Here is a 23,172-nt window from a genome sequence, read left to right as displayed (position 1 = left end):
TGGGAGAACTTGCAAAATTACAGGGTCTTCAAATACTTATTTTCCTCATTGTGAAAGGAGGATCAAGTGGCCTCAAGCATGTAAAACAGCCGAGTGATGATGTGGATAAGGTGCACTGCACTGGGCATCTCCAGTGAGAGAAGAAGAAGGGCTATCTGCAGTAGCACAGAGGCTGCAGAGAAGGCTTCGAGGTGGCTCTGGATCAAAAGAGCTGAGGTCTAATGTACAAACTCCTTGCGTTTAATTCATACTAAAACATTGCTTAAGGAAAAGGCTGTAAATGTGCATAGGCACCATTAAAATCAGATGACTAAATCTCTGTGTACGCAGGATTACACGTACATTCTCATTGTACATCCCAATTAACGTGAAATTGAGCTATTGATTGAAGCTATTTTATGAAGTATAAAGTAAAAGGGGTGGGGAAATGTGCTGAAGAAAGAAAATAAAGATACAACATCAATCTGATTATGATCAGATTAAAGCACAAAACGTTTTTACAACTTTTCACAAAGTTGTGAAAACTTTTGTGTTTGTATTCCCACGCCTTCTTTTCATTTCGCTTCCAGTACAGCAGGAGGCGCTGCAGCTCTTTAGTCCGCAGATAAACTCACTAAAGAAAGAAAGAAAGAGCTCGCGTGTGATGTGTTTGTTTATCCTCAGTGTTTTTCATTGAGTGTAAACAGAGTCTTGTCTCTGTGTATTTAAGTGTTTAGAAGTTGATGATGAGATGTACTGTAAATGAGTATGAACTGATCTGTCCATGCTGGATATATTGATGATTTCATCACAGAAATCTCTCAGCTGAAGAAAGAGGTGGCGTTACTGGAGACAAAACTGAGGTCACGAGGAGAGATTTAGCAATGAAACGAGAGGTTTGTACAGCTTAAACATCATTTACCTGAATCACTCATGTAACGTTCAGCCCTATCGGTTGAGTTACAAATGGTTTAAATGGGGTTAGATTTACTCTGTGTGAGATAAGAGTTAAAATGAACTTAAAGTTGAACTTAAAACATCACATTAAAACTCAAGACTGTTAAAAGAAAGGAATAAAATACGATAAAACAATCTAAAAGTTCAAGTCTGCTAAAAGCCCAAATGTGCAAAGTGTCCTCCTACAAATGAAGAAAGTGATATCCAAAGTCCATAAAACGTAAAAGTTGAGTCCAAATACACAAACTCCACAGACCATGCAGCAACCATTTGTTTTAGCTATAGCATAAGCTAACAATGTGCTCTAATTTTTTTTATAGTGAATTCAATTTACATAAGACCAAGGTAGACAGGCAAAATAACACAACAATACAATGAACAGTTGTGGTGTTTTTTACAGGACACAACAACAGTAAACATACATAAAGCCAGGGTGGAGGTAAATCAAGAATTACACAAATATATTAAAAGATTCACACATATTATTGTATATGATTTACTTTCTTATTACTCGAGAAAAAAATTGTCTTCATATAACGTTACATTTTAATTTCTTTTTCAAGAACCAAAAATAAAGGTTTATCTTTACGATATTTGCATTTTTATGAATTTTGCATAAATTAAAATAAAGTTATTGATAAAATATGATTTCCTTTTATTGAAGGAAATCTTTGTAATGCCAAACAATCTTTCCATATATTTCTTACATAAGAGCAGTGGCAAATAGTGAAATAAAGTTTTTTTCTACTCATCACATAAAGAACAGTTTAGATCAATATCCTTTTAAAATCTAACAAGAAATGTATTCACTGGATAGTATCTGTGTAATATAATTTCCTCTACTTCATTCACTAATAGAAATTTGTTTTTGGTAGATTCCAAATGGCCTTCCATTCTAGACCTTCCACCAATCTATTACAGTAGATTGGTGTGATGACAAAATTTTCAAAAAACCCCAAAGCTCAAAATTTATCACATGACTGGACAGAGCAGACATTCCCATTTACAAAGATACATGGATTGTAAAAATCCATTGAGGATTGAGAAAGTTATGATTTTTTTAATATTAGAAATCAGAGGAAAAAGTTATATATGGATGTTAATGGAAGATGTGTGACCGAAAATGCTGCTTATTTACCTGTTTTTCCTTGTAATTTTCTCATTTTATCAGATATTTGCATGAAATTTGAACAGAATGTAGAAATTTGTTAATATAAACACATTACTGTTTTAGTTGGAATGGGTATCAGACCCATGGTAACCATGGTTTTTAGAACGGCGCCTGCAGTTCTGATGTTATGACTGGGTTTGTTATAGTCTATTACCAGAAATCTGACTACCAAATTTCTTAAAAGTTTTTCTATTGAAGTGTCAAATACATCAAAAAAGGGAGTGGTCACATTGCTGTTTTGTCAATTGGCTTTGAATAACATTAGTACTCCTGTAGGAATTGCGTCCATGAAACAATTTTAAAGTATTGCTTCATAAAGCCTCAAAACATTTATACATTTTTTTTAGGGGTGGGACAAAAAAATCGATTCTTAGATGAATCGCGATTCGGACGTGGGCCGATTCTGAATCGATTCACAAGTGTCAAGAATCGATTCTTAAATGTTAGTTTACAAAATACGTTATCAGAACCAAAAGGCGGAACTCAACTGGGGGAGCGGTGCTGCACACGGACAACTTAAGAGAGTTTGCCATATTAAACTATGTTATTACCTCAACCTACACAAATTAATACATAACTATCTTTTATCAATGCGTGCACTGTAGAGCGCATTGTGAAAGGGTTAGCATTTAGCCTAGCCCCATTCATTCCTATGGTACCAAAAAAAGTTTTATTTTGGGGCACCATACTTACTGGTATAACTCCTCACGTAACAGTCTTTAAATAGAGAAAACACGAAAGTGTTTGGTGGCTTCCCTGTTTGGTACCATAGGAATGAATGGGGCTAGGCTAAATGTTAACACATTCACAATGCGCTGTACAGTGCACGCATTGAAAAAAGATAGATATGTATTAATTTGTGTAAGTTGAGGTAATAACATAGTTTAATATAGCCTGGTATAACCAGACTCTCGTACATTCATTTCATTTGTACAGAGAGTCTGGCCACGCTCCATAGCAAACCATTACTTCCGTTAAGGAGGGTCCATTGTTGAAGTTTAAAACTATTGGATATGCCCAGAGTCACTCAGGATCTGCCAAAGCCAATCGCTAACATGTGGTCGTGACGTATATCATGCACCGAAACCGTCTGGAAACAACAAGTCAGAATAATCAAACAAACAAAAGTTAGCAAACCTGGTTCTTGCTCCGGCTTTAACTTGTGTATATTCGGCAGTTTTGCAACAACGGACCGAATAGCTTTTCTCACGTCTTTCTCCGCTGCCATTACTGAACTACAACTCAAACTGACGCACGACCTCAACGTCATTGTTCTTAGCCACCCCCATCTGTTCGCTGATTGGTCCTGCAGATTTTTGCAGGAGAAAACGAAACTCTATAGAGAAATACCAGACGTACTGCTGAAGCGAAATGAAAAATAAGCGGAAGCACGTAGGAGGGCGGAGCCAGGCTAAGTTTAATATGGCAAAAGGGTAGACTTTTCCTTTAAGGTTAGTCAGTTCGTGGAAGTTAATGACGGTTAACATATATAATTAATATGTCACGTTTATTTACTATTTTTTTACTGGTTTTAATGTCTTACAACAGAAACAGGACATATATGTATATAAGAATGACATTATTTATCCCTTAGTTGCATTAAAGTACAGTATATGACAGTTCAGAGACTAGTAGCAAAAGCACAAACATTAACCTGGCTTTGAGAGCAAATGTGACGTAATGACGTCACAGATATGCAAATTAGTACGTCAAGAATCGATTCTGAATCGAATCGGGACCCTAAGAATCGATTCTGGATCGATTCACGAGAGTCCAAGCGGTTCCCACCCCTAATTTTCTTGTTTCAGATCACGTGATTTTAGCAAACGAGGCGTTATTACGAATACACTTTTACGTAATGACTTTAAAGGAACAGTATGTAGGATTGTGGCCAAAACTGATATTGCGAATCACAAAACATCAGTTGAGGGCTGCAACTCCACTTTTTAAATGACAAAAGAGACTTTGATTACTCTGATTGTAGAAATACAGATTTATACATCATTTAAAACGTGAAAGTCTGTAGTCTTGTATAGGTCCTTCATTGCTTTAGTTTTTGAACAGAGTAGAGATGCTGGATTGTTTACGTTAATTTCTTCTCCTGACATCGGAGATGCTGGTTGTAACTTAGCCTTAAATCCAATTCCAGTCGGATGTATTCTGTTAAACTGTATGAACCATAAAAACATGAAATTTCAGCTTGTCTCTCTCTCTCTCTCTCTCTCTCTCTCTCTCTCTCTCTCTCTTCTTTTTTTGCAAACAAACACGCGTAAACACTAAGGTAATTTATCGCCTCTAAAAATACTACTGATGTCATGTTCACCTATCATTCGATAAGTCAATATAGTCATTATCGCGACAGGCCTAGAAACACTTCAGAAAAATTAACAATAACTTAATGAATACTTGTCATACAAACAAAAGATAAATGTCTACATAAACAAATATTCTCATTCGGTGTTAGCTGTATGAGAAGGAGAGGTACCGTCTTTCTTCTGTTACCTCATTATCTCTAATGAGCTGACATCATTTTAAAGAAAAAACTGTAGACTACTAGTTCGTGTTTTGTAAAGTCTTGTGAACACATGTTTAGTATGGGTTTTGTGGACTTACAGTATATCAGTGACTTAAAAAATTAGCTTTTTCAAAAACCATGCATAAACATTTTTCTCTCAAAAATACAAACATGTGCATGTTACTCACATAATATTGTAGTGTAGCCCAGTTTGTGCTTACACAGTGTTATGAGACTTGCCATTATTTTGTTCTTAAGTAACTGAAAAAAGCACAAATATCAGTGCTGGTCAAAACTTTCCTAGGGCTCTATAACCCCTTACGGCGCATTCACACGGGGCGTAAGCGTTAACGCTTAACGGAAGGCTTGTCTGAAGCGTGGCCAACAGCCAATCACTGTGGCCGCAACACAAGCTCCGGTCTTCCATAAACGTAATTGGCTGGCTCTGCCTAGGTTATTTGCATAAGGCGATATGATTGGCTGACGCACGCTTTGTCGTTTGAAAAGTTGAGAAATGTTCAACTTCTGCCGCGAGCAACGGCACTGACGCGGCGCTGACGGATCCACAGTTCAGTTTGCCAACGCTTGACGTCACCCATTAAAGTGAATGGGAAGCGTCAATGCTGACGCCCCGTGTGAATGCGCCGTTAGACCTTAGAGGGTTAAGTAAAAAAAATGTTTTTTCCTAAAAACCTTTTTTTTCTAAAAAAAGTGTCAAATGTTTGGACTGAGATCTTGTTGCTTTAACAACGTTTTCACCAGCAGATGGCATCATATTTAGGTGTTTCGAGCACTTTGATCGAGTGAATCATTTCTCCAAGAAATTGGTTCAATTGATTTTTTCGTTTTTCCGGCAAAGTTCAAAATTTTCAAATCGCTCGTTTCTTGCAGCAACGCTCAATTTGCTCAAACAAGCCGAAATCGCGTCTACAGCTCTAAAAGCCTAATTCGCGCTGCGAGACCTCCAGGCGCGCGTCAACTAGGGATGTCAAATTATGCAATTTCCCATATTCGATGATCATTTAAATTAACGATCAATCAATCGAATAATCGTTAACAGTAATAGTGCAATAAGCCTTTACAGCAGTGGCATATAGCCAGTGAAATAAATGTGTGCGTAAAAATGCCAGCTTCCTCAAGCGAATTAAAAGATTTTATTTTGTCTAAATAACATGCTAGTGGGATTGTAAAATGAGTGAATGTAGTTGGTGTTTTGATAAAAATCATCAATTGAATCTCGTAATGAAATATAATGACTAATAGACACAGTATAACTCCGCCTCATATGGGCACTCCGCACAGTCGGATGAAAGTCCGTGCGTCCATGACAAAATAAAAGTTTCATTATCATCAAGTGTTATTTTTCTAGTTGTTCACCTTGCTTTCTGAGTCACTGATACACCGTTTGTAATTATATCCAAGAAGCACACGAAGAGCACTTTTCCCGTTGTCACCTCAGCTCAGACCTGCGGCGTACTTTCAGCAAAGATGCTTATATTATGAAGAAAACCCGCCACAGTGTTTAGCGTGTAGCAATAATGATGATCAATGATATATGTTGCGGGCGTTCAGAGTGTAACGACAGTCAGTTACAGTTTACATTTAACAGTTTCTTGCCAGAATTTAAGTTTTACATTTTAATCTGTTGATTAAAAACGGCTTCTGGTCTCCTTTCCTGTGTTTAGCAGCGTTGCTATGCTAATCTTGCAGGCTTCCCTGAAGAGGGTCTTTGCTTTCAGTATCCTAACTGTGTTGAGATTTTCGGCATCGGACCCTCTCAGATTCACTGCGGATGCCATTTCGTTGCGTTAGCAGCCAGCCTCGTCTCGAATGAGGTTAAAAAGCCCAGGGGCCTCATGTATAAAACTTTGTGTAGATTCCATCCTTAAAGTGTGCGTACGCACATAAGGCAGAATTTGCGTACGCACAAAAGTTTTCAGATTTATAAAACCATGCGTACTCCAGAAACTGCGCAAAATTCCATTCATAAATCCCAGTGAGCGGAAGATTGTGCGTACGTGCGTCCCGCCCCCATCTCCTCCCCGAAATAACCATATATGGAGCGTACAACCCTTAGTTTTAATAGGCATAATGTGGTCTGCATATCATTTTAATATGGATTCACGTAACAAAACACATGGAAAATATCGTAAAAATATATTTTTAAATTCAAAATAATAAAAAAATGGCAAAATATATATTTGCTAAAATATATTTTGTAATATGTTTACAAAAATATTTTTTTCACAAGTAAATACATTTTAAAGCATTAAAAAATATATTTAGCCCTTCATATATTTTAATTCAAGGAAATATATTCACGTCGCATTGGAAGAAAAACTTTGTTACGAACCTGTAAACAAAACAGTTTTAAAAAGATTAAAATGAAATAGTTTCAAAATAAAAAATATACTTTATAAAATTAACTTATTTAGCATATAGTTAAAATATACTTTTGGCCAGAGAAATTATTTTTTTAGGCTTATGGGTTTTTATGAAATTATAAAAACAGTGTTTAAACACTGGCATTGTCAAAGTTGATACTGGTTTCACATATGGCCAGACAGGTGTCATTATATTCATAACATTTTTGATATAAAACAAACTCAGAGGGAGATTAAATGTTTTTGACCAGCGGATGGTGGAGATCGTTTCGGGTCATGTTCGTCTTTCTCTCAGGCGGCAACTGCATCAATTATACCATTGAATGCTACTTAATGGATTAAGACTGCAATATTACATACCTTATAAAGAATAGGCTGCTATAGGCAAGTAGACGAGCCCAGCATATAAAAGTTTCGCGTTACGTGTTTCCCATAATAAAACATAAAGACAATGATATATTACGCGGCGCTGCCTTAAGGCATTAAGATAAAAAAAAGTTCAGTAGCTACAAACGAAAAGTTCAGTACAAACCCTAAAAAAGCATATTTACACGTAAGCAGATGAAACCAGAATATAAAAACCAATGAGTTTAAATAGTTGTTAGTGTTTTTCTTATATAAACCTGCATTGTAATAACATCTCTTTATATTAGGCTAAATTCATGTAGTTCATGTAGTTCTTTATAGCCTTGCGTTTCAAACACGCAGACGCGCTCATGACAGATGTGTGTGGCACTCCATTCACCGTAGAGGCTTCGTCTTTTCAATAATTTTCATCTGTTAAATTTTTGCTACACATAGGCAGGTGCGACTCCTAGATGCAATTTGAGTGTTGATCTTCATGAATGAAACAGGAATATTAAAACTAAATGTGTATAAAAACAAGAACAGAGTTTGTGTTCTTTCACTCCGCTCAAAAAGAGTGCGTACGCACAGTGGAGAGCATCCGTATGGTGCGCACTTATTTACGCCAAGTTTATTTTTTATAAATCCTGATATGTGCGTGGAAAATTGCGTACGCATATTTCTATGACCATTTTGTGCGTACGCAACGTTTATACATCAGGCCCCAGGTGTGTGTTTGGGATCGAGCATCGTTGTGATCATGGCTAGTTTAACTTCTTCGTGCTTGTTTAATTTTTTTACCGGCTGTGTATGTGCTTTGCGCAGGCGCCGCACACACGTGCTTGCTCTTTCGACAATCATTAAGTTTTATCGATTTAATTCTTATCGACAATTAATCGAAGATTGATTAATTGTTAACATCCCTAGCGTCAACGTGTCTTTACATTGACTTAACATTGAAATCACTCGCGTTTGACGCCTCTACTGCGGCTGGTCTGAACGCAGCATTAAAGTGGCTCTTTCTATTTCCTTTCATGTGATTACTCACATGACAGGCAGACCAGGCATAAAGACATACATACATAAAATAGCAAAATGAATAAAATTGCCAAGAAAACATGTGAAACCTATTAAAACTAAAATATAGATAAAATCACAATATACTGCATTTGATGAGCGGTAAAACATGTTTCTTGTGTGACAACATCAAATCATTTCTAATCTTACTGTCTGTGTGTGTTGTTCTTGTCAGGAGGTGGATTGTTGTGAATCTTCAGTGTATAACGTGACTGATGATGGGAGTCTGGAGTCAGTGTGGATGAGCAGAGATCAGAGCCGCACACCACAGCCACTGCTGGACTCTAAACTCTCTGAAGAGAAATCCAGACACACACAGGACTCCGAGCTCAGTCTGACTTTACTCTGTTATACTGAGTCAAAGCCCACAGATGCTCAGGACACTACAGTGTGTGACAGTAAACGGAGCTTACAGGAGGATCAAACCTCCACAGAGTCTCTGGATTCTGTCTGTAATGCTGGAGAACAGCAGCAGATCCTGCAGACCAAACTGAAGATGTGTTCAGTCAAACTCATCGACTGCACGAACCTTATGATGAAGATTAAAACTGAACCCACAGAAATAAAAACTGAACCCACAGAAATAAAAACTGAAACCACAGAAGAGGAAGATCACACTAAAGAAAATTATGATTTTATTCCATCAGGTATGTGTCCTCAATTATTTTTGTATTTTTAACTGTCATGTGAGCACCTGTTTTGGGTTTTCAGTCAGAAACTCACAAATCAAAAGACCAAAAAATGTAAGTACGAAAATTTTAAAGGGATTTAGGATATCTTTAAAACATATTAAGCAACAGGCATTTAAGCAATGGTTAGTTCACCCCAAAATCATAATTTGATCATAAATCACTTTATCACATAAATCACCCCTGTGTTATTCTAAACCCCCAAGTGCTCCGATTCTCTTCAGACCCCATTTTTAGATATTTTTAATGAATGTTTTTAGTTTTTATCCGCTTTTTTATTTAAGCCATTATGCAAACATTGTAAATAATACCTAAACAGCCTGTATAAATGCACAAATTATTTGCCAGTGTATTCGGTGTCTGTATGCTGGCAACTCCATCAGCAGCATGCGCCATAGTCTGGTCGTGAAGGTGCACTGAACAACCAAGGAGGAGAACAAATTGTTGAATAAAATTGTTGTTCGTGTTGTTGCCTAAATTCTTTATCCTTCTTTGTGTAATAAGAGTGAAAAGACAATTTAATTGTTTCATGTTTCTTTCAGATGTGAAGAGTGATTCATGTTTGGATATAGAAATAACGTCCTCAACATCAAAAGAGCGACTGACAGCACAAAATCTTTCCTGCATCACCTGTGGAAAGACATTCAGATCACAAAGACTTTTAGAGAGACATGAGAGAAAACACACAGAACAGAAACTCTTCACCAGATCTGAGATCAGCTTTACTACCATTCTACCTTACTACCATGAGAGACTTCACACTGGAGAGAAACCTTATCACTGTAGTATCTGTGGGAAGAGTTTTAGTCAACAGTCACCCTTAAAAAGGCACCAGAGAATTCATACAGGTGAAAACCCTAACAAATGCTCTCAGTGTGGCAAGACATTTGCTCAGTCAGTTTACTTAAAAGTCCACCAGAGAATTCACACTGGAGAGAAACCTTATCACTGTAATGTCTGTGGGAAGAGTTTTAGTCAACAGTCAAACTTAAAAAGGCACCAGAGAATTCATACAGGTGAAAACCCTTACAAATGCTCTCAGTGTGACATGACATTTAATTATTCATGTCACTTGAAAGTCCATGAGAGAATTCACACTGGAGAGAAACCTTATAACTGTAGTGTCTGTGAGAAGAGTTTTAGTCAACAGTCAAACTTACTTAAGCACCAAAGAATTCATACAGGTGAAAAACCTTTCAAATGCTCTCAGTGTGACAAGAAATTTTCTCATTCAGCTCCCTTGAAAGTCCATGAGAGAATTCACACTGGTGAGAAACCTTATAACTGTAGTGTCTGTGGGAAGAGTTTTAGTCAACATGGCAGTTTAGTGTCACACCAGAGAATTCATACAGGTGAAAAACCTTACAAATGCTCTCAGTGTGACATGACATTTAATTATTCATGTCACTTGAAAGTCCATGAGAGAATTCACACTGGAGAGAAACCTTATCACTGTAATGTCTGTGGGAAGAGTTTTAGTCAACAGTCAAACTTACTTAAGCACCAAAGAATTCATACAGGTGAAAAACCTTTCAAATGCTCTCAGTGTGACAAGACATTTTCTCATTTAGCTCCCTTGAAAGTCCATGAGAGAATTCACACTGGAGAGAAACCTTATAATTGTAGTGTCTGTAGGAAGAGTTTTAGGCAACATGGCAGTTTAGTGTCACACCAGAGAACTCATACAGGTGAAAAACCTTACAAATGTTCTCAGTGTGACATGACATTTAATCATTCATGTTACTTGAAAGTCCATGAGAGAATTCACACTGGAGAGAAACCTTACGTCTGCACTCAATGTGGAAAGGGCTTCACTGATTCATCTCATTTAAGCGTTCATCTAAGAGTTCATACTGGAGAAAAACCTCATCACTGTAATGTCTGTGGGAAGAGTTTTAGTCAACGGTCAAACTTACTTAAGCACCAGAGAATTCATACAGGTGATAAACCTTTCAAATGCTCTCAGTGTGATAAGATGTTTGCTCAGTCAGGTTCTTTAAAATCCCATCAGAGACTTCATACGGGAAAGAAACCTTAAAGGAATAGTCTACCCTTTTGCCATATTAAACTATGTTATTACCTCAACTTAGACAAATTAATACATATCTATCTTTTTTCAATGCGTGCACTGTACAGCGCGTCGTGAATGTGTTAGCATTTAGCCTAGACCCATTCATTCCTATGGTACCAAACAGGGAAGCCACCAAACACTTCAGCGTTTTCCCTATTTAAAGACTGTTACATGAGGAGTTATACCAGTAAGTATGGTGCCACAAAAAAACTTTTTTTTTGGTACCATAGGAATGAATGGGGCTAGGCTAAATGCTAACACATTCACAACACGCTGTACAGTGCACGCATTGAAAAAAGATAGTGTAAGATAATTTCCTGAATAAATATAGCACCTCCCCAAAGGACACTGCATGGGGGCAAAGTGAGTGCCCGGGAAGGCAACTCTCTACGATTCACGGTGGACTTCCCACTGAGACACATTTGGGTTTCAAAGACACACCTTTAGGGTGTCATACATTTGTATTCTTTTCTCTCAAAGCAAACTGTATATGACATGCTACATGCACAAAGAATCTAAAATCTGTATCTTATTTGTTTTCTATTGGAATGCCTCATTGCAAGTGGTTACAATGGTCTCACTCATATAACAACAGAATTCAATGTTAAAGTATATGTGAAACATTCATTCAATGTTGATAGACACCTCCCATTCTAAGCATAAACCAATCACCCACTGTATACAGATTAAGGACAGCCCTTAGTTTTTACAACAACCAATCAGTACCAAATTCCTATATGCTTTGTTCTCTGGCTATTTAAGGAGATGTGTAGAAGATTTAGGCGGGACTTTCAATATCTAGAAATGCACCCCCCTGATGCTGTATCTTTGATATAGCATCATGTATTTCATTTTACTTTGTGGAATCTGTAAACAGATCTTCATTCTTACCAGGTATGCAATGGTTCTTCTTTTTATTCTTTCATATTTTAATTGGATTGTAAATTGGCATCTGAATTATGTTTTACCTACCTGGTTAATAAATTGTTACGTTTTGCATTCATTCTAATTTTCTCTGTATTATTGACTCTTCTAAGTTACTATAAAGAATGATTAATCCTCTGTTTAGGCAGGGAAGATTAGCATCACATGCTAATATTGGTGAACCTCTATTATAACAGGGAAGCCTCTGTTATTACAGGGAAGAATGAGTTATCCTCTGTTTAGGCACGGAAGATTAGCACTGCAGGCTAATATTGGCAGGGCTCAACGCAAATAATTTTTAATACTGGCCCGGTCGGCCCAGTGGTTCAGGTTTTCACTTGCCCGGCCAAAATTTTCACTGGCCCCAATAAAAAACTGTCAGTTTAACATATTTAAAAATAATAATTTTAATAAAATAATGATAATTAAAGACAAGTAAAAAATTGCATTGCTTCTTTCGTTGTGTTTTACCCAAGTAAATGTCTGCTTCCAAGATGTTAAATAATATACATTGATGAAAATATATTTTAGTGACTGAGGGTGAAGCACTGGCCCGATTGGGCAAGTGACAATACTTTTTACTGGCCCGAACGTCTCTCACGCTTGCCCCGGGCAACCGGGCAGTCCTTTATGTTGAGCCCTGATTGGTTATCCTCTGCTATAGTAGGGAAGTATTGGTTATCCTCTGTTCAGGCAGGGAAGATTAGCATCACATGCTAATATGTATTATCCTCTGCTATAGTAGGGAAGAATTGGTTATCCTCTGTTCAGGCAGGGAAGATTAGCACTATATGCTAATATTTGTTATCCTAGGGAAGTATTGGTTATCCTCTGTTTAGGCAGGGAAGATTAGCACTATATGCTAATATTTGTTATCCTCTGTTATAGTAGGGAAGAATTGGTTATCCTCTGTTTAGGCAGGGAAGATTAGCATCACATGCTAATATTTGTTATCCTCTGCTATAACAGGGAAGAATTTGTGTATGCGACTGTAAGAGCTACACATTGATGATCTAATGAATGAGTTCAATGTAAACATGAGTAAATAGAATGATCAAACGCTTATCCAAATTCTATCTTAACATCAACTTGATTCATATTACAATACGTTTCATATCTTTGGAGTCAGATATTAAGTTGCGTAATGTTAAAACCGGAAGCACCGGAAAAGACCGAATGCGCTATAAACCGGCCATGCCGTTTGGATTCCGTCGTTGGGCCAAACGGATGGATGGGGTCATATTTGGACCCCCTTACAATAAATATGTATTAATTCGTCTAGGTTGAGGTAATAACATAGTTTAATATGGCAAAAGGGTAGACTATTCCTTTAAAGGAATACTTTAGATAATTTACTCACCTCCATGTCATCCTTAATATGTGTCTTTCTTTGTTTAGTCGAGAAAAACATAGCAGGGTTTTTCTCATTTTAATAGACTTTATTGGACCCCAAAACTTTACAGTTTCATCGCAGTTCCAAAGCGCTCTAAATGATCCCAAACGAGGAATAAGGGCAGGGCTCCAAACTGACATTTTAGAGGTGTGGTACTGGCACCACCCAAGTTGTACAGCTGGTGGCGCTGGGTCTCATTGTGGTGGAACCAATCACTGAGCGGTGTAAAAACAAAAACACTAAAACAAAGTCAAAAGATTTTTTATGCATTAATAAATTCTAGGGCTGTCAAAAAATGAATTGTGAATAAACACATACAAAATAAAAGTGTGTGTTTACATAATATATTTGTGTGTAATTATGATGTGTTTGATACATATTTGATGATGTGATACATTGAGGAAAATGAGTATTTGAATACCCTGCTATTTTGCAAGTCCTCCCACTTAGAAATCATGGAAGGGTCTGAAATTGTCATTGTATGTGCATGTCCACTGCGGGAGACATAATCTAAAATAAAAATCCAGAAATCACAATGTATGATTTTTTAACTATTTATTTGTATGATACAGCTGCAAATAAGTATTTGAACACCTGAGAAAGTCAATGTTAATATTTGGTACAGTGGTCTTTGTTTGCAATTACATAGGTCAAACGTTTCCTGTAGTTTTTTACCATGGCCTGTATTCATAAAGATTCTAAGAGTGCTCTCAAAAAACTCTTAATTTAGCTTAAAAACGTTTATGTAGGAGTCTTAGCTTAAGAGCGATTCGTCACTGATCTGAGAGCAACTCTGAGTAAGGAAAAGACTTTAATCTTAGTGAGGAGGCGGGGTTGACCCCGTTGCTACGTGTGACACAATAGGTGTGTTCGAGATCATCCGGCGCTGCGCAGACCGATCGGCGAGGTTTGCCCAGGGGGGCAGGGTTTCATATTTTATTGAAGCTTCCCTGGACGCCGCCATTGCTTACCGAACACCCATCTGCTGTTAGCATCCCATTGACTCCCATTCATTTTGGCGTCACTTTGACAGCGAATAACTTTACATCTGAGGCGTTTAAAGACTCCATTTGTCCATTAATTATTTCTAAAGAAACACGAAAATGTATAAAAGGCTCCATTACCGTGTATCTTACGTTATGTCCCAGTAGAAGCAGTTTTTGTAAAAATAGGCTAACGATTGCGTCATAACCTGCGACTTTCTGTCGCACAGTAGAGAAATTACCGTATGGACTGGGAGAGAAGCTCACAGGCAATCTTTTACTGAGTATGAGGCAATCGGGTGGAAGACCTATGCTGCGTTCCAGGCAGGTTTTTAAACCTGTGAATTACGACTTCAAAACCACGACTCACGACTCTATGCGTTCCAGGCAGCCTGTAACCAGTGTTTTTACAACCTTCTACCTGTGAAAGTGCAGTGGAACGACAGTCAAACTCGTGACTTCCCACCCGTGAACTCGTACTAGATCGATGTACTCCAAGTTCAGAGTCGTGAGTCGTGGTTTTGAAGTCGTGATTCACGGGTTACCGGTTGCCTGGAACGCAGCATTACAATTGCCAGACAGGTTGCTCACGTGACATCCACGTCATTGAGCTCAGTTTGAGTCTGCGCAGTACGCTCGACACCCAGGAAGTGCGTGCTTCTAATTGACTTCACTTGTCTCCGTTGAATCCAATGGGGTTGCTGTGTCCATTTCTTTTACTGTCTAGGAGTACGCTCGACACCCAGGAAGTGCGTGCTTCTAATTGACTTCACTTGTCTCCGTTGAATCCAATGGGATCGCTGTGTCCACTTCTTTTACTGTCTATGGGTTTGCCGCTTGCAGTCGAGGGAGGAGACGGAGCCGTCAAGCCGGACACCTGCTGCTTGCCGTAGTGACGTGTGCGCCGTGTTTCCTTGTTTTTAATCGCAAATGAAGTGAATTAGATGCTAAATTTGATAAAAACAAACATTTTAATAAAAAGTTGCAACCAGAAACATTTTATATCGAATATTTTAATTGCTGCTTATAATACCCGAAAATAACGAGAAACAAGTCTATATTATTAAAATACCAAGAGTTTGGAATTTGCATTTTTATTTTATAACACGACACAATATAACATATTTAAGCATATTAAAGTGTTTTTCCTGTTTTAAAACATGAATTTATAATGTTTATTGGTGGAACTAAAGGTTGGATTAAACTTGAAACGCATGTGATCACTGTCATCAGTGAGGCAGCCAATCACGTAAAGCTGTTACGTCATCACAACTCCGTGCAGCCGCTCTGGAGAAGCTGCACTGGCTGAGCTAGCCGGCTACTCTCGAAACGCTCTTGTGGCACTTAAAAACCAAATGACAAAGTCACGTGCCTGCAGCGCCAGCTGAAGTCGGACAAAATTACTAACCGGAATGCACTGCTTCAAGTCAGCCACCGATCAGTCTGCGCTGCGTCGCATGAAGTTGAACACACCTAGTCTCTTTAATACAGTGCAGTCGACCTGTCCCAAGTGCAGAAAAACACTCCCATCCTTCACAGTAGGGATGGTGTTCTTGGGATGGTACTCATCATTCTTCTTCCTCCAAACACATTTAGTGGAATTATGACCAAAAATTTCTAATTTTGGTCTCATCTGACCACATGACTTTCTCCCATGACTCCTCTGGATCATCCAAATGGTCATTGGCAAACTTAAGACGGGCCTGGACATGTGCTGGTTTAAGCAGGGGAACCTTCCATGCCATGCATGATTTCAAACATGACGTCTTAGTGTATTACCAACAGTAACCTTGGAAACGGTGGTCCCAGCTCTTTTCAGGTCATTTACCAGCTCCTCCCGTGTAGCTCTGGGCTGATGTCTCACCTTTCTTAGGAGCATTGAGACCCCACGAGGTGAGATCTTGCATGGAGCCCCAGTCGGAGGGAGATTGACAGTCATGTTTAGCTTCTTCCATTTTCTAATGATTGCTCTAACAGTCTACCTTTTTTCACCAAGCTGCTTGGCAATTTCCCTGTAGCCCTTTCTGCCCTGTGGAGGTGTACAATTTTGTCTCTAGTGTCTTTGGACAGCTCTTTGGTCTTGGCCATGTTAGTAGTTGGATTTTTACTGATTAAATGGGGTGGACAGGTGTCTTTATGCAGCTAACGACCTCAAACAGGTGCATCTATTCTAATTTAGGATAATAAATGGAGTGGGGGTGAACATTTTAAAAGCAGACTTACAGGTTTTTGAGGGTCAGAATTGTAGCTGATAGACAGGTGTTCAAATACTTATTTGCAGCTGTATCATACAAATAAATAGTTAAAAATCATATATTGTGATTTCTGGATTTTTTTATTATGTCTCTCACAGTGGACATGCACCTACGATGACAATTTCAGACCACTCCGTGATTTCTGAGTGGGAGAACTTGCAAAATAGCAGGGTGTTCAAATACTTATTTTCCTCACTGTACATATACACATGGATAAATTTTATCATAACAACTGTCAGTGACTACCAGGAAGAGGCTAGTTGACAACCAAGAAGAGGTTGGAGAGACAGATGGCAGCTCAGGAAAACTGCAAATGGGGCGGTATGGGCTAGAACCCCTAGCCGCAGCCTCTGTGAAGAGGAACCCAAATTCTAGCTACGGATCATTTCATACGTAACTCGAAAAAGTAACTCAAATATTAATGTATACATTTAAAAAGTAATGCGTTACTTTACTTGTTACTTCATAAAAGTAATATTATTACATAATGCGCTTTACTTGTAATGCGTTACCCCAACACTGGTCGTCAGTAGGCCTACCACCTTGAGACATGACGTTGTCTGGGTATCTGAAGCAACAAAGAATGTCATGACCATACCAAAATACAACCAGTGTATAGACAGTTTCAGCAGTAACAACATAAACAAGCCGCTGTCGCGGTCCGCACGTAACTTCCGGTAAACTCCGCTAATAATAAATAACAACAAAGTTCTTTAAACAAAGTTTATTTATATAACAAGCAAACAAAACAACACATAGATTACCTAGGAAACCAAAACATTTGTTATTTTCGACGAGGCATTTGTTCAAGAGATCAGTTTAGAAACTAGTCAAACCATTAAAAAAACGAAACCGGAAGTAAGGTTCGGATCCAGACGTGTATCACGTGCGTCCGATGAAACCGTCTATACATTGGTTTAAATGTATCTCAGCTTTATTGTGATTTGTTGTATAATGGTACTAGGCAGGTCTGGTAATCAGGCACACCAGGCATTTCTTGGTGGTTTTTAAAATGTTGTGCTGCAACATAACCTAATTACAATTAAAACGTTGTGAAAACTTTTGTGTTTGTATTTTTAATCTGATCATAATATCTTTGTTCTATTTTCCCACGCCTTCTTTTCATTTAGTCATTACTTTATACAATAGTTTGTGATGATTTCTGGCCATAATTGAGACGCAAACTTGTTTTGTCTTGTTAAATCCATTGTAAAGCAGTGAGCGTCTTCTCTCTCCAGTACAGCAGGAGGCGCTGCGGTTATTTAGTCCGCAGATAAGCTCACTAAAGAAAGATAGAGCGAGCGAGAGGTTGGGAGAGAAGCTAAAGTGGGAGGAGGCAGAAGGGATGAAGTTGTTATTGCTAGGCTTAGAGGTCCGTGTACCTTTTGATAGTTTGTTTTTCAACTTCAAATGAAATAAGCAGAAACGAGAAAACAGCGCCTTTGTTCGTTTTTTCGTTTTTTACCGAAAGACGAAAAACGAGATTTCGGGTTGATTTTTCGTTTTTTTGTTTTTTGGTAAAAAACGAATAAACTACTCTAAAATTCGTTGTGACATGTGGGCGGTCGCTAGACGCACCTCTCCGCCAATTGGTCAACCAAAATGTGAATATGTGACATCATCCGTTGTTCCTCAAGTCTGTTCAACAAAATAAAAGTCCTCCGCTGCTGTAGCCTACTGATCTGTTAAATGTACAGGTCCTAGATTGAGCTATCTTCTGTGTAACCTAAGTTTTGAATAAATATTTATTTCAGAAATTTTAATCTGCACCTGGACCGTTTAATGTTATTATGTTATTTTATTTTAGATGTTTGGTAAAGCGCGCTTCCCGTTATATAGAGCGCCGACTAGAGGAGGTAGATAAATGTTCAGCCAAGTGTAATACAGTCATAACTTTTCTTAAACTTCTTAAAATCATGGAGGTAAAAGTGAAAAGTTTTATGGATGCTGCAGCAACAGCTAGCGTTGCCACATATCACATAAAATACAGGATTGTCCGGAATTATTTATTATATTTGATGTGATAAATAATTGATGTGTACAGAATCTTACCGTCTCTTATACAGTACACAAATTTAATACACAAAGAAAATAATTTGGACCTAATAGTAAATAATAACTAACCAATTTCTAAAAACAGAGAAACTTAAAATATCCAGACAGAAACAGTTCTGCGGAATTGCTCCTGATTGAGCTTCACGTTTCTTTATTGTCGGAGATCACCCGCATTGGCTTGGCTAAAATTATCAAGCTCATACCGTCAAACAGTGCAGGATTTTTGTTGGCAAGACATCCTTTTAGATCAATGGTCACGCGCTTCGCGTTTACACTGAATCAGTGAAGTGTCTTTCTTTTTTTTTTAAGCAATGTGAATGATCATTAACAACATGAATGTCCACCGCGAAATCTTTATCCAAACGTACTAGATTTATCACGAAGGAGGCATAGCCTACATATTTCTAAAGACATCCTCATGAAAACAATTTCGTCGAAATAGGGCTATAGTAACTGCCTACAGTTTAAATTTTTGCTCATAAAATTGTAAATTTTAATATTTTTTTATCTATTTAAGCTCTTTATCTATTTTATATTATAATAACCTATATAATAACGTATTCGGCTTCGGGCAGATCTCTAGTTTTTAGCAAGGCAGAATAATATTCACAGTGCAATATTTGCTACTGGCTGTATGAGTACATGACTATAATGGCTTGTTTTTAGTCACATGTTTGTATTGAGGACAGTCACGCATGTTTGGGAAGTAACAATGCTTTTACGTAAGTAGATTTTTCAGTATTTCCACCCCTGCAAATATGACTCTTGCAGATATAATAGAGAGTAGGCCAACATGTTTATATTTCTCCATAAACCTTCGAATAATAACAAAAAAATGTTAAATATAGTAAACGTATATATTATATATTTATTATTGAAATATATTTTAATATTTTTCATATAATTCCACAAATTCTATTTCCCAAACTCAGAGTAATAAAACATAGGCCTAAATAAGAAACATTATTGCAAAATTGTTCTCGACTGTGTGTAGATCACCTTGTAACTTGTGTATAGATTAACCGGTTCTTGCCATGAATATACTCAGAGATGTTAGAATGCCTTAATAAATATATAAATAAATAGTAAATAAACGAAGCCAATTAGGCTACCTAAAACATTCAAAACATAATTTCCAGCGAAAAAATTATAGAGATTTATTGTAAATATATGAATACATTTTATAAGTAATGTCAATATATTCATTATATTCCTTATCAGTTGGTGTTGCAACCCTACCTCAAGGCATTCTGTGGTATAATAACGAAATATTTTATATTTATTCGTATTCATGGACACGCTTTTCTGCTTTTTTCGTGTGACCACATTTATTTCTATAAATAGTTTTTCGTGTCCCGGCTCGCACGACTTTATTTTAAGTAGCCTATTGTTTTTCCTGTTTATTTTCTATTTTTTAATTATTGCTTGGGGTTGGGGTTAGATTTGGGGTTTGGGTTCGGATGTTATTTTATGTATTGGTATTGCAAAACTATGAAAATCATAGCAGATTTTTTTGTTAGTATTCGAAGGTTTTATGGAGAAATATAAAAAGATAGGCTACTTGTGCAATAGTCATATTTGCATGAGCGGGAATACTAAAAAATCTAATGACGGAAAAGTACTGTCATACTTCCCAAACATGCAGTGTGACTGTACTAAATACAAATCTTTGACTAAAAAGAAGCCATTTAAAAAGTACTCATGAGTATAGCCATGGCAAATATTGTACCGCGTGAATTCCGCTTGTTAATGTACCATGTAATTTGCAAATGTATCTTTCATTCATGTTTTTTTTTTGTTGGTGCTAACACTAAAATTAGAGACATAAAAATAAATATATCTAAAATTATTATATTTATTTATTAATTAATTATTATTATATATATTTTTTATAAATAGGCCTAACAGTCAATATGAATTAAATATGAATGAACAATTATTACAAATCGATTTAATTACCTAATAATGTCTTAATAATTATCATCTCTCTTACCAGCAATGAGCTTAGCTCGATCATTATAAGCCAAGCCAATGCGCGTGATCTCAATAAAGAAACATGAAGCTCAATCAGCATTTCTGCATTATGCAGAACTTGCTTGTCGTATTCTGTCCTCTTATTTTGAGTTTCTCTATTTTATAGATATTGATTACTGTTAGATCGTGTTATTCACCAAACAGCAAATATCATCGTGTGTTTATTAAATCACGTGTACTGTAAAAGATTGAATCAATCCAATATTGATTTGATTCAACATCAGTTCTACATAAAACAAATAAATCCGGCAAAAATGTGCCAAAGCTGTTGCACTGTGTTGAAGCATCCACCAAACTACTTGCTCTTACATTCATGATTTTAAAAAGTTTAAGAAAGTCTGGTTGTAAAATGTAATATAATATTAAGATAAAAATATAACAAAAAATATTATTTTAGTTGTAATAAACACATTAAAAATAAGATAATTTCCCCTTCACAAGAACGCGATTTGTGGTTCATTCTTAAAAAACAAAAGCGCGCACACAGAAAACAACCGAAGACAAACCGAAATCATCACTTCAACAAAATTACCACATGACATTGTTTTTTTTATTAACTTTTCATATCTGTACTATAAATCAAACTTTATCTCTTGTCCAAAACTGAAGAAAGGTACGTATTTGGTTGAACATTGCACTTAAGAGCGCTTTCTACGAGCTACTTAACGAACATTCGTTGTTCATTGTGCGTTTCCCAAAGATGCAGGTAACGATCGCTCGCAGCTGGGTTTTAAGTGCTACTTAACGAGTCGCTATCCGTTTGTCAAGTGCTGAAATGTCACCAATAGAATGACTCAAATTTGTAGCAGAAGCTTGTTTAGGCTAATGATCTTTAGCTGATGTGCACTAATATTTTAATATTATTAATCATAATTGATCAATGACTTGTTTTATGAAATGCTTTAATAATTTGTGCATAATGAAATATTCTTTTCCGTATTTAGTTAAGACTCGTCCCACCGCGAAATGCCTTGCTTCTGATTATTGCATTGTACTGTAAATATTTATTTGGTTTCTTTAATTAGATGCCATTTCCCTTCAAAACATTTTTAGATGAAGCAGCAATCGGTAGGAACCATTTATCAATTTGCTAGTACCAAGTTTTACCAAAATACAAAAAAAACCCTTTTACCAACTTGTACCAAATACGTTTTACTTCTTTATTAATTTATGTTTAGTCATTTAAATTTGATTTCTCTTTTGAATTTTAAATATATTATATTATATATTTAATTTAAAATAAACAAAGAACCCAATAAATAAATAAACATTTAAAACATTACATTATCGTCATTGCAGGAGTGCAATTTGCTGGTTTTCCTGCAGGTGACCTTGTAACTCTGTTGTCTTACGATGAACTTATGAATGAACGATTACTCCAGAGCACTCGTAGATCTACGATGATTTTCAAGTGCTACTTGTTACGAAGCTTTTGGGAAATTCTAAGATGATTCGTACGATCGTTCCCTTACGAAAATACCATGGTTTTACTACAGTTAAAAAAAACATGGTTACTGTAGTAAAACCATGGTAACCACAAAATAACCATGGTTTTGACAACTATGGTTTTTAAAAACCATATAGTTAAACCATGGCTAGTGAAGTAAAACCATAGTTTTGCTGATAGTAATCCATTCACCAAAAAACATGGTTACTACACTTTTACCACAATAAAACCATGGTTAATTTTCGTAAGGGTTTTTACGATCTACTTAGCCTTACGATGCTTTTGGGAAACCCGGCCCTGTACTTTACATCCTAACTTATCTGCGCTGTTTATAAAGGGTAGCGCGGCTTCACCAAATATCTAAAATAAAATAACAAAATAAAACCATGCAGGTGCAGATTAATATTTATGAAATAAATATTTGTCCGAAACCCGTTAAGTTACACAGAAGAAAGCACAATTTAAGACCTGACCTGTAAAGTTTAAATATTAGCCTATTGCTACAGCAGCGGAGGACTTTTATTTTGTTGAACAGACTTGTGGAACAACGGATGATGTCACATATTCACATTTTGGTTGACCAATTGGCGGAGAGGTGCGTCTAGCGACCGCCCACATATCACAACGAATTTTAGAGTGGTTTATTCGTTTTTTACCAAAAAACAAAAAAACGAAAAATCAACCCGAAATCTCGTTTTTCGTCTTTCGGTAAAAAACGAAAAAACGAACGAAGGCGCTGTTTTCTCGTTTCTGCTTATTTCATTTGAAGTTGAAAAACAAACTATCAAAAGGTACACGGACCCTTAGAATTGGGCATACACTGCTGAATAGCACTCAGTGTAGGGTTGGTAGAGTAGAGACAGGATATTGCATGTGGTGTCCAGATCAAGAGG

General features: G+C 36.9%; 1 protein-coding gene across 1 annotated transcript in view; it reads left to right on the top strand.

The window, feature by feature from the left end:
* Positions 1 to 400: 400 nt before the first annotated feature.
* Positions 401 to 23,172, top strand: part of LOC135779527 (uncharacterized) — a 30,677-nt gene continuing 7,905 nt past the window's right edge. Inside the window, exons 1-3 of the mRNA XM_065290275.2 lie at positions 401 to 875; positions 8,604 to 9,075; positions 9,660 to 11,152. Coding sequence (XP_065146347.2) covers positions 864 to 875; positions 8,604 to 9,075; positions 9,660 to 11,152 — 1,977 coding nt within the window. The 5' untranslated portion in view covers positions 401 to 863. The remainder of the gene's footprint in view (positions 876 to 8,603; positions 9,076 to 9,659; positions 11,153 to 23,172) is intronic.

The sequence above is a fragment of the Paramisgurnus dabryanus genome, chromosome 10 (genome assembly GCF_030506205.2).
Source record: "Paramisgurnus dabryanus chromosome 10, PD_genome_1.1, whole genome shotgun sequence".
In the NCBI taxonomy this organism is placed as follows: domain Eukaryota; kingdom Metazoa; phylum Chordata; class Actinopteri; order Cypriniformes; family Cobitidae; genus Paramisgurnus; species Paramisgurnus dabryanus.
Note: the sequence above shows the minus strand (reverse complement) of the source record. Positions and strands in the feature narration are given on the sequence as shown.